This window comes from Alligator sinensis, unplaced genomic scaffold, assembly GCF_000455745.1.
Source record: "Alligator sinensis unplaced genomic scaffold, ASM45574v1 scaffold280_1, whole genome shotgun sequence".
Classification (NCBI taxonomy): domain Eukaryota; kingdom Metazoa; phylum Chordata; order Crocodylia; family Alligatoridae; genus Alligator; species Alligator sinensis.
In genome coordinates, this window is record NW_005841835.1 from 2,457,105 (window position 1) to 2,469,479 (window position 12,375).

Consider the following 12,375-nt stretch of genomic DNA (forward strand, 5'->3'; position numbering starts at 1 on the left):
GATTGTGTGTCGGAGTGTGCGAGCAAGTTTCTATTTATGTTGGTGTTAACAAAAATTGTCAAGATCTTAACCAAGGAAAGAGCAGTTACATTCACTGGCACCAAACTCAGCAATTATTGGCACTACAGTGGCACTTGGGGGCTCCAGAGGAGAGTGAGCAGGGTGAGATGGTGCTGCCCAGACATGCAGCCCAGAGCATCTCTGTCTCAGGAGATTTGCAGCAAAGACCCCAGTGGGTCCTACAGTAGGCAGTGCACTAGCACCTGCATCCCACAGGGCACTGACACGAGGCTAGGCGGTGCAGCAGCACCGGGGCAAGGCAAAGGGCTCCCGGTGGTCAAGCCGGTGCTTCAGTCTCCCATGGGGTCCCTCCGAGCCAGCCCAGCTGCAGAGCTCGGGGGAGCTGCTTCCCGCGGAGGCGGGCAGGGCCAGAACGTGCAGTGGGACGGGCGGCCCCGGCCCCGGCCGCTCCGCTCGTCCCAGAGCGGGGGGAGGCTCCTGCTCCCCGCTCCCACTTACTGCACCCGCTTGAGATACTCCTGCGGCGTCCGCGGGGGCGCGGTGGGGTCGAAGTCTTCGGCGAGCTCGCAGTCCCATACTGGCAGCAGCCGCGGCATCAACTCCTCCATCCCTGCCTCCATGCCCGCCAGGGCGGGCGCGCTCAATGACGTCATCCACCCGCGACTCACCGAGCAATAGCAAACACCACCCCTAGCCACCAGCGGCGGGCGCGCTCGGTTACGTCACTCAGTCGCGACTCGCAAAGTGAAGATAACGTATAGGTGTGTACGCCCCACCCCGCCTTCTGGGCTCTGCCTCGAAGGTGGTGACACCCCCTGGCGGGGGAAGGGGCGGTGCTTGGGGCTGCAGCTGCAGCGGCCGCCGCGGGCGTTCTGGGGATATACCGGCGATCTCCCCCGGCCGAGCTGAGCCGGGCCGGGCCGCGGGGGAGGTGCCGCTGTTTGGTGCCCCACACCGGCCCGCGCCTTCTGCCGTGCAGGGGGCTGTGGGCAGGGCAGCCTGGTGTGCCGGGGTCCTCCCGCAACGCGGCCGTCGCGCGAGCTCTGCGCCCTGCAGCGCAGGAGCGGGGAGGGAGGGGAGCGCAGCCAGGGCTCTCCGGCCGGCCTCCTACGCGCTGCATGGGCACACTGGCCCCAGAAACATGACACTATCGAGTCGCAGCGGGACTCTGCCTGGAAGGAGGATTACTAGAGGTGAACGATGGTGCAGTCAGCTCCTGAGTGATTTAAAAATACCACATATCTTTTATTAGGTCAACGCGAATGGAAACCTTCTTTGCAAGCTTTGGAGTGCAAATACCCTTTGTCAGGCAGAGGAAGTGTCTGCCCGAAAAGTGTACCTGAAAGCTTGCAAAGAAGAATTTTTCCAACTATTTGAGTTGGTCTAATAAAATACCACAGCACCTCATTAAACTTCCCAGTAGTTACGCCAACTCATATGTGCTCATTTGAATGATAAAAGTCAGATGTTACTAGAAGAGCAGAACCTGCAGGGTTCTGGTGAAGTGGGATGGATTCTTTCCCTGCTAATCTGTTACCACTTGGTTCCATGTGAGGAGTCACCTATAATTGCAGGGACCTCTCTGAAGTTAAAGAGGACTCTGCAGAGTTGTCCATCGGGGTCTGGAGTTACCCCATTTCACAGATTGGAAACTGCAGCACTGAGATGCTGTTGAGTGGAGTGGGGACTTGAAAGTAGATCTCCCAGTCCTTAAGGTAGCTCCAAATTACTGGACCACCTATCCTTTCTGACACTTTACCCCTGTTCTGTACAGATCTACCCAGTCAGTTTGCTACTAGGATGAATAGTAACGAATGACAGAAAGTCAGCTAAAATATTTACTAAAGAAATCATTCTTATTTCATCTTTTCATCGTCTTTGGGGCTTCCATAATGAAAGTTGGATTGTGGTTGAGGATGGATAGGAGGAAGCTCTTAAATCATCATGGTCTCTACAATGCTCAATGCAGCTTCTTGAAATGATAGCCTTTGTACTAGACAAAGAAATATTAAACACCATTGTGCACAAGCAGTTGTGTGATATTAATCTATAACTACCAAATAATTAAATCTTCAACAAGCCACTGAGTCTTTAATAACAATTCTAGGGACCTGTGCATAAAGCTCAGCATTAGCAAGTGGTTCTTTCAGGTCTAGTACTTAACAAAATCCTGCTCCATTTCAGTCAACAGAAGTTTTCCATAAGTAAATGTACTGTGTTCATAATTTGTCCCATTTGGGAGTTCCCTTTGGCTTCTGTAAAAGTAGACAGAGAGCGTGTCTGTCTACATGTGCATTAATGCACTTTTTCTAATGTGCATTAAATTTAGTACCTCCAGTGTAAGGTACTAAATGTGCATTAGGCTGCCTTAATGTGCAGTAGCACAAGCTCATGTTTTTAGGTGCCACTTAATGCACAGTAGCTTATTTTACTGTGTATTAGAATAATAGCGCTGTTTTTTATACACTGCTTTAACACACGGTAAAATAGGCTACTGCACATTAAAATACATGTGTAGACGTGCCCAGATAAATGTAATTATGAGTTTGATGTGAATTGGACTTTTGTATAGATAGATTACACTGTCAGTTTGGGGTATAGCTCAGAAAAATAACTATCAAGGACTTCAAAATCAGTTATTTTATTTTTCATCCCACTTCTATGTATTTCCTTATTTTACCTGAAAGAGGATACATGCAAACTCTCTTAATGAAAAGCAAATAACTCTTTTAAGAAAAATGTTAACTATTATATAGAATATGAAATATTCCCTACCCATCATATAACATGGGGATAATAATACTTGTTTCCTGTATAAAGCACTGAGTGATGGATAAAAATATACAAGAACATGGTGCTTGATTCAGTCAGTGGTACAGATATCCTATTGACTTCATCCCAAAAGGCCAGTGCATGGATATTAAATTTGATTGCATATTCTGTAGTTATACAGGCTTAATTAGATCCTATATGAAAAGCACCAGTAATGCCAGGCCAAAGTCTAACTGAAAGTCCCCACCAGTGTAAATCTGTAGGCAGTGTAGTTTAAACTGTTATTTATTAAGTTGCTGACTCAGAAGTCACTGCTAACACACATTCTTTGTGTTTTCTTTCTACAATAATTTTGATATAGACTGAGCTGTGCTGTGCTATCCACAATCTGGATGTTCTGCATGCATGGTAAAGATCAAGGGGTAACCCAAACCACTAGACTAGCCTCTTATCTCCATTTTTTAAAGTAGTATTGGTTATTTCTGAAGGACTATATTTTCTGAGCAGTTTTGAGCAAACACTACCCTAGAACTTTCCTCTCCATTTAATTTTTATTTGCTTTTAAGGTGTTTCCTGAAACCGTTTACGTGTAACAATCTGCTTTCTTCTGGAACCGGATGTAACTTCCTATTTCTGTGTGCAAAAAGTGTGGTCGTCATCACTTGAAAGAAGACCTGCTTAATTAAAACTACAATTGCATTTCTGCAGAATTTGACATGGTAGCCAAGAAAAGCCTGAACTCTATCAATCTGTAAATGGATATACTGAAAATATTCAGATGTTAGGAATTATAAATGTATATGTTCTGAAGAAAGGAATTATAAAAAAGAAAACAAAAACCAAATGCAGCATTATGATACAATTGTAAATATAAATTATGTTAAAATGATTTTTTATTTTGATTTTTAAAGTTGAATGACACATTCAATTAGCCACTTTTAAACTGTTGCAAGCAACAAAAGTGGTTTTCTAAAGATATCAAGATCACTGCTGACAAGACTTAATAATATAGTTCATTGAACATCTGGTGGAGCTAAACATGATTCAGCAGGTGAAGAAGAGAAAACTGTCAAAGATGAAAACTCTATCTTTTTATCAAATGCCTAGGAAACATAAAGGAGAAATTTCCCAATGGGAAGGTAAGTTGCAACCTGGGAATATTTGCCAAAAACTTTAAATGTAATATATACGTCTAACATGGAAATAAGTGAAGAAAAACATAGTGTAACTGCATATTGAATACAAGGGGTAACAGAAAGATGTAATTATCTTAGTAGTACTCCCTGTTTAGAACCCAGATCTCCATTTTATTTTTCTACCTATCCATTCATCTTAGTACTTTTGCTTCTCTGCGTGTTCTCTATCATTATATTATCTGTGACACCTTCTTGGAAGGAAGTTTAAGATGCAAATAATGCAGGATTTTGTCCGTATCAAAATGAAATCTAGTTTTTTTAATCATGTTAATAACGAAATGATTTTACACCTGTTATCCTCACTGGGATTTCACAATGGTACTCTCCTGGTTTTTTCCTTCCTCTCTTTCTATTATTATGTCATTTGTCTCCTTTTGCATGCCATCTACAGGCATGCCCAGAGTTACATCTCTTTCTGCTTTACACCCTTTCTTGGACAATCACTATAGTACTTGAGCATTCTCAGAACCTGCAGTACTGAGGGAGTCTTTCACTTGCTGAAACATCATTTATCAAGCAGATATTAGTCATCCCACAGCTGTGTGTATAGTTTGTCCTCTGTTCAGGATATAACCAAATAATAGGGAGATAACATTTGGGGTTCCATTCTGTGTTGCAGGATAAGGAGCCCAGATATTCTTTATAACCCACAGCTCAATATCCCTTCCACCTGATGATGGCATTAGAATGGGTGGCACAGTCCTTCCATTTGGGTATGTCCTGTTTTTGGTTCAGATGAGAAATGATTGGTTGCGTAGAAATATGACTGCAAGTACAGCTGAAGTACCATAAATGGGTGTAAAAATGTTTTGGCCACTAATAGTTGATTAATGCAATTGTTCATTATCACCTGGCGTACATTTTCAAACTTTCAGAGACAATGTACATGACAATGGTCGTTTTTTGCCTTCCCACAGTCAGTTGTGGTAAAATTCCTTAGGAAAGACCACAGTTACTGCTTTATTTAGGACAGTTTATTGGCCTGCATCAGGGTTATTGTTTAAACATCTTCTAAGCTGGTAACATTATTTTGCAAACCCAGTCATTACCAGGTATCCTGGTTTTCGCTGAAAAAATATTGCAAATTTTTCGATTTAAAAAAAATTGGAAATTCTCTGATTAAAAACCCCAAATCTGTGATTAAAATGAAATGCCACTATATATAGGTATCAATTGAACACAGTGTTTTATTGATATATTTACAATTTCAAAGCAATTTGGAAGCCTGCCAGTGCCTCAATCACTATAATAAAATAAATCCTATGTACCCATAAATTTTGGTATTTGAGTTGGGGTTTTTTATCATGGAAAATCAGAGCTCCTCCTCTCTCTTAGCTCACCAGGACACAGGTCCAGGCCCCTCATTCCCACCCACAGCCCTGCTAGTGCCCCTCACTCCCCAGCCACAGTCCCCTGGCCCTACTGATGATTCTCACTCCTCACCCACAGACCCCTACCCCCCTAGCCCTGCTGGAAGGGGCCCCCAGCTACCACGGCTACGGGGCCAGGGAACTGGTCTGCAGCACTTGGCCCCCCCAGCACCAGCGTCCAAGCCCTGGCTGCTGCCCACAGGAGGCAGCAGCTGCTGCGATGTAGCAGAGCACGGAGCCCAGCTCCCCTCTCACCCCTGCAGGCAGTGCGGCCAGAGTGGAGTCCATGGGGGGCCATGGTGCGGGGTGCTCACTACAGGCTCAGGGCTTCCTGCCCTGCTGCTCTCCACCTGAGGCTTCCATGGCACAGCAGGGGGGACCTAGTGCAGCAGGGCAGAGCGGGGCCAGGCAAGGAAGTTTGTTGCAACTGCAAGCTTCATGCTGCCCTGGTGAGGCTCCCTCTGCCTGCCCAACAGCAGCAATGGGCACAAATCCATGCTGCCACCCCTGCTGGGTGGGCAGGTGGCGCCTAGCCAGGGTGGTGCAGAGCTTGCAGCAACAAGGAGCTTCCCTGTTCCTCCCTGCCCTGCTGTGCTTGGTCCTGCCCGCTGTGCTGCGGAAGCCCCAGGGGGAGGACAGCAGGGCAGGGAGACCAAGCTTGCAGTGGTCAGGCTGCCCCCACCTCTGCTTCACACACAGATCAGGGGGGCACACGCCTCTCCCCCGATAAGCCACCCACAGCCCTGTACCGCTCTCTGCCTGGGCCCTGCAGCCAGGCATTCCAGCCCCAGGCCCCAAGCTGCATGCACTGCCCCAGCTGGGCAGTAGCCCCAGACCTAGCCTTGCCCAACTCCCTCCCTCCCTGTGGGGGCATCAATCTCCCCTTCCCCCCATGCCAGACTTATGTGCGGGAGCTGCTCTCCAGACTGCCTAGGAGCCATGTGCATATACATGCACATGATGCCCTCTGCCTGACTGCCCTTCTCCCACTCCCCTAGCCCCTTGCAGGTTGGAACTCTGCCAGCCTGCAAAGAGCTCTTTGTAAAAGTGGAAAACCCGTGTGTTTCTCTGTTAAAATGAAAAAAAATCCGTGTTTTTGTCAAGTAAAAGGGAAAGTCCATGTTTTTTTCCTGTTTTTCTGTGGGAAATGGAAATCCTGGATCCCTAGTCATTACAGCAATTTTGTTTTGGGAGAAGACAAAAACGGATACACTACTTTTAACCCAAACAAAACTGTAATTCTGCTAGGGCTAATTTTGAAAATGATTATTTATATGTTGTTTTTCCCTTGTTTTTATTGAAGGATTTTGGAAAATCCTCATTTACATTAATGCATCTGGTAACATTTAAAGAAAAGTCATAAGAATTTAAACGTCCTATGAATAGTTAAAAAAATAACAGCTATTCTGTCTTAAGTCTCTTTAGGAAAGATCTAACAAGCAAATATAATTGTCCTTAGAACAAGTAAGGCAATTAAATTATGGGTAATAGTAACTAAGCACTGATATTTGGAAAAAAATATGTATTATTAATCTAAGTAGAGAATTAACCATTATGTTTCTGCTTTTTTTTTTGCACAGTTCATTGATTATATATTTAGAAATACCAAACACATGTCTATCTATGTATACAAAAAGACAGCCTTAACAAAGCATAAAGGGAATAACTCTGAAATTAATTAAAAACAGTAATTCTGAGAATATATTCAAATGATCATCAAGAATAGAAAGCAGTCAGTACCTTATTAAATACAAGTCTCAAAAGACAGGCAATGTGCCAAGAGAATTTGAGGAACCTGTAAATGTTATTTTAGCTGTCTCTTCCATATTGAGAATTTTTTTAAATAGAAGAGTAAAAGAACAAAGAGGAGAAAAGAATACAAATGTGCATTGTATAAAATTAAACATTAATAAATGGTAACAGTGGTTTTCCAATACCACCTGATCTCAGAAATATAATTAAATGTGTTAGAAATAGCACATTGTAGCTAACGTTGGAAAGTGGAAAGAGAGAAAGCTCCATCTAGTGGTTATATCACAGCATTTCAATTTTAAACGTTTTGAGAATTGTATCAATAATTTATTAATACACACACTCTCTTCCAGTTAGAAAATGTAAAATGAATACAAAACCCCAGGAGAATACCACAACTAGGAATGATCTAAAATAATTAGAAATGGCTAATTAAGGAAATCTTCCAGACATTAAAAGCAGGATACCGTTGATGCACAGGGTGGATCACCAATTGACAAAGTTCCTCTACCTTGAAAAAATGCCTTTGGACATCAGTAACACATTAAATATGATTATGGGGATATGTAATTGAGCATGTGAGGGTCTCCTTTGTTCAGTGGCACTACTCATAAAGCTTACATTGAAATGCTTTCCTCAGCTGGGGCCTAAATGAGGGAGTAAGTTCTGTATATATACACCAACGAATCTCAACCAGAGTGTTGCAGCATCCTGAAGTACTCTGAGTTCCTTTCAAGGACACCGTGGGATGCTATGCCCCATTGGTGACGTGTAGGATTGCACATGCACCCCCTGAGTGTGGTGGTACACCCCCTGCAAAAAGGTGCTGTTGACATTACCAGCGGCACCTGTGGGCAGTTGCCGCTCACCAACCCCTACTCGCTGCTGACACCACTAGTGGCATCTGCCAGCGGTCCATGATCACTGCTGGTGCTCGCCACCCCCTCCCCCTGCCACTGAGAGTGCCGCAGCTGCCTGCAGGATCTCACTTTTTGCCGCTGCCACGCTCCTGCTGTCACTGGCGCCACCCCTGCCTGTGGAAGCTTGCCGTGTCCCCCCAGCCTCTGGGGGCCATGCAGCGTTCACGCTTTGCCCTGTTAACATTGTTAGGCATGCAAATACAAGTCACAAGATAAACCCAGAGATTTCAAATAGTAATCCATAGTGTCGAAAGCATTCCAAGCAGTTGTGGACTTTCTGAGTTCTTCGCAACAGAAGAATTGCTCTAGTACTTTCCTGTAGTCAAAAAGCAAGTGAAAACAAGGGGTGCCCTGAGTCTAACAAGGTGGAGAACTACTGTTCTATATGCAGGGGTGGATCTAAGGAGAGTGCACTGGTGCAGTTGCACCACCCTTTGATTCCTGCTCTACTCAAACCTGAAAAGCAAGTGCCTGGGAGGGGCAGCATTTCTATTCGGGCAGAGCTGAGAGAGTTAGCTGACTTCATGGCTCATTATATTTTCCCCTATTCTTGTTAATCTATCTACTCCTCAGGTGTTAAGATCCTCTATCCTTCTTAACAGTCTTGATGTTTCATTATAGTCAAACTATCCTTCTGTAATTTTGCTGTCTGTTAGCTGTCTCTCTTCTAGTTCACAGCCCTGCAGACTGTTTTCAGCTCAAGCTAAAAACTTTAACTCAGATGTGGTAGTGTTAACTCAGGTGTAGCAATGACTGCCAGTGAAGTATTGGTATCACTGCCAAAGCACTCAAGAAGGCTAGATTTTGTTTAATGAATCTGAATAAGAAATGTTCATTAAACACTAATGACACAAGGACAAATGATATCCCTTGACTGTTTTTTTTTGCCTTGTGGGTTGTGTGCTTTTTTTTAACTTTATATGTTCTCTAGCAAATGACTGAACATGCCAGTAGGACATTCTTGTTCTCATAGTGTATTAAAGTGTGGAGCTCATTGCCACCAGATGTTGTGGAAGCTTACAGTTTAGCCAGATTCAAAAATGGATCGGAACAATTATTGGAGGAAAGGGGCATCAAGTATCTATTGAGCATGGGAATAAGGGTCTTGTTATACAGTAAGTTTGGTGGCTTCTAGAGCTCTTTACCCCTGGACTGGCTGCCTGTTAGCACCTTTTAAGTGGCTTAAAGTACTCATTATTTGGTTTAAAGTTACACCACTCCAGGGTAGGATTATCTCCAATCCACCTAATTTTGTTCCGGTTCCATTACTGTGTGGCCACTTCCCATAGCTGTTCTGCCCAAGTTGAAGTTCTCTAGTATCCCAGAATGCTGTGCCCTCTCCTGAGACAGGATGAGCAGGGACATTGGAGTACAGTGGGGCTGAGTATGCATCTCAACCCTTGGGGATGTCGGGCAGAATGAGCATTGCAGCCTCAGAGCACCTGGCAGCCTTGGTGCCTCCCACTGCTGCCTAGACTGGTTGTGTTTGCGCCAGTGGTGGCACAGTGGGTGGCCACCGCCTGAGCTCTGGAGAAAAAAGGATTGGGCTCCTTGGAGCTCAGGCAGCACCTGGCCAGCTGGCAGCCCAGCCCAGCCAGTGGGGTGCAGGACAGCAGGCACTGCCTGAGTTCTGGAGAAAAAAAGATTGAGCCCCTCAGAGCGAGTGAGTTGGTTTCACTAAAACTGACACAGCAGGTCTGCACTGAAAGTGGGACTGCTGGGCTTAAGCCATGCTGTCAGCACAGAGTCGCTATGTTGGTTTCACCAAGACCAGAGAGCCTCAGGGAAGCTGCTTCTCCAGGTCTTTCTGGTCTCCCTGAAACTGACACAGTGGCCTTGAACTGAGAACTGGCCACCAGGCATAAGCCCAGGGTTCAAATTATACTCCGACTCTTGTGGGGGTCTGTGGTGCTGGTAGCCAGAAGCTGGAAGGAGCTGCTGTTGCCCTTGCTGCCGCCTGAGCTGCTTAGTCTCTTATGGGGGGTGGGGGAGGCTGTCGTCTCTTATGGGGGGGGGTCAGCCCCCCCCCCCCCCCACCCCCCCCCCTCCCCTCCCGCCGCTCTGCATCTGGCCCCACTTCATTCCCAGAGCGGCAGCAGGGCAGGGCAATGTGGGCGACAGTGACCGCATGCAAGCTTATCCCTCCCCCCGTGTCTGGAGAAGCTTGCACACAGTGGTTGCCACCACCCTGTGCTGCCGCTGCGCTGCATCCTGCCTCATGCAATCCCACCATTCCTGTCTGGCCTTCCCACCACCCCCTCACTCCGTCCCCGCCATCATGGCAGCACTCTGTTGTCCCTGTGTCTGTCTGTGCAGAGCACACGGATTGGTTGTTTCAGTAAGCATTATGATTGGCTGCCGAGACAACCAATCGGAGTGCTCCAAGAGCATTACAGCTGCTGTAGCTCAATGAGACCAGAGAGCCCAAGGCTTAAGCCCAATATCCCTGCTCTCAGTGTGGGGCCACTGTGTTTGTTTCAGCGAGATCAGAGCCCCAGGGAAGCTTATTCCCCAGGTCTCTCTGGTCCTGCTGCAACTGACATGGTGGTGAGCTTGCTGCCTGGCAGGAGCAGCCAAGGGGTCCTGCTCCTAGTCCTACTCACCAAGCTTCTAGTGGCAAGTCACAGCTGTGCAGGTGAAGGACAGTCCGAGTGGAGTTGCCTTACTGTGTGACTGCTCCACTAAGACGATTAACATTTGTTCAGCTTACAGCATGAACGATGCGTGCCTCCGGAGGCTGTGGGGGGCACAGCAATCACCTGCAGGCGGTGGTGGTGGCAGCGTTGTTGGTAGTGGGGTGGCAGTGAGGGGGGACTGCCTGCAGGCAGCTGCAGTGATGTTGGCAGCGAGGATGGGCCAAGTGGGGACTGCCTGCAGGTGGCCGCACTGGTGTCAGCAGTGGGGGTGGGGCTCACTGGTGTCACTGGTGAGCGGTGGGTGGCAAGCAGGGACCGCCTGCAACTGCCAGCAGATGCATTGGCAGCGAGGGGGAGGTGGCAACCACCCACAGAAGCTGGTGGCAGCTTTGGCAGTGGCCACCAATCTCAGGGGGAGGGACGTGCTCTCCTGTGTCCCCCCTAGGCGTTGCCTGTGGCTTACAGTGTAATGTCTACAAGGCCCCAAGGGCCACAGCCTGTGAATCAGAACTTCCTAGACCAGGGGTAGGCAACGTTTTTTGGCTGGCGTGCCGAAAAAACCACACTGTCTACCTTGGAAGGTGCCAGAGTGCCTACATGCTGGAGCCCAGAGCAGCTGTTTGCAGCCTCCCGGCTGCAGCCAGCCCAAGGAGCCCAGTCTGCTTGCAGCAGGGCTTGCAGCCTCCCAGCCGCCTGCTGGGAGCAGCCTCTGCTCTGTGGCTGGCAGCAACTGCTTAGAGCCTGGGCTGGCGGTGGTGTGCCGAGCAAAATGGCCTTGTGTGCCATGCTTGGCACATGTGCCAGGGGTTGCTGACCCCTGTCCTAGACCATGAATGCTGGAGGCTGCAAGTGAGAGAGGAACAGCAGGAAAAAACCTGGTCATACCCAGTTCCCTCTGCCTTTCAGCATCCAACCTCTGCTGCTGTGTGACATGAGGTTGAGGGGGGTTGTTACGAATGTTTCCTAGTCTAGGTCTGAATCAGATCTCACTTGTTCTTGGCTTTGTGGCTCTCAGGTTTCTTCGGCAGCAGCATCACCTGGATGTCGGACAGGACCCCACCTCGAGCAATGGTGACTCCCCTCAGCATCTTGTTCAGCTCATCACTGTGGACAGCCACCTGGAGGTAACAGGGGATGAAGTGAGTTTTTTTGTTGTCAGGGCAGTGTTTCCAGCCAGTTCCAGGACTTCGGCCGTCAGGTAGTCTGTCACAGCCACCAAATGGACGGGTGCCCCAGCCCCCACTCACTCAGTATAATTGCCCTTGCAAAGTTGAGGGTGCGCACAGCTTACAGGAAGACCTACTTGGCCTTAGCCAGGACCTTAAATCCCTGCTTGCCATGACTTGTCTTGATTTCAGTCTTATGTGATGCTGCCCCTCTGCAGAATGGAAAATGGGCAAGGCGGATTTATGGCCTGACCCAGCAAATGGCAGCTCTTATGTGCATTTGGCTTGTGCTTCCATCTCAAACTGGACTGTACCCTGCTGCCCAGTCAGTAAAGCTTCTAGCTTCTGCTGAAGTGGAGACAAGCCTGTGCTGTGTTATGGGCAGCTCCTCTGCACCCCCCTTTTCCAAAGCCTAGATCCACCCCTGGCTGCGCCTCTGCCCGGCCAAGCCCTCCCGGCCGTGCCCGAGGAAGGGCCTGGCTCGGGGGCTGGCAGCAGCGGGCAGGCGGCGCCTGTCAGGCCCCGCAGCGCACGGGAACCCC

At 47.8% G+C, this 12,375-nt stretch overlaps 1 protein-coding gene and 1 long non-coding RNA gene across 4 annotated transcripts in view; both read right to left on the minus strand.

The window, feature by feature from the left end:
• The window catches only part of GEMIN2 (gem nuclear organelle associated protein 2), an 18,607-nt gene extending 17,421 nt beyond the window's left edge, over positions 1–1,186 (minus strand). The window contains exon 1 of one of the 2 annotated variants that reach the window (XM_006015361.2): positions 520–682. In XM_006015361.2, coding sequence (XP_006015423.1) covers positions 520–674 — 155 coding nt within the window. In that variant the 5' untranslated portion in view covers positions 675–682. The other variant, XM_025201395.1, reaches the window with a different exon arrangement.
• A 2,495-nt stretch (positions 1,187–3,681) lies between these two features.
• The window catches only part of LOC112549911, a 9,368-nt gene continuing 674 nt past the window's right edge, over positions 3,682–12,375 (minus strand). Inside the window, exons 1-3 of one of the 2 annotated variants that reach the window (XR_003093535.1) lie at positions 11,915–12,354; positions 11,658–11,785; positions 3,682–3,896 (exon numbers count right to left, since the gene is read on the minus strand). This is a non-coding gene — a long non-coding RNA (uncharacterized LOC112549911). Of the gene's footprint in view, positions 3,897–11,657; positions 11,786–11,914; positions 12,355–12,375 lie in introns of those variants that run through there. The other variant, XR_003093536.1, reaches the window with a different exon arrangement.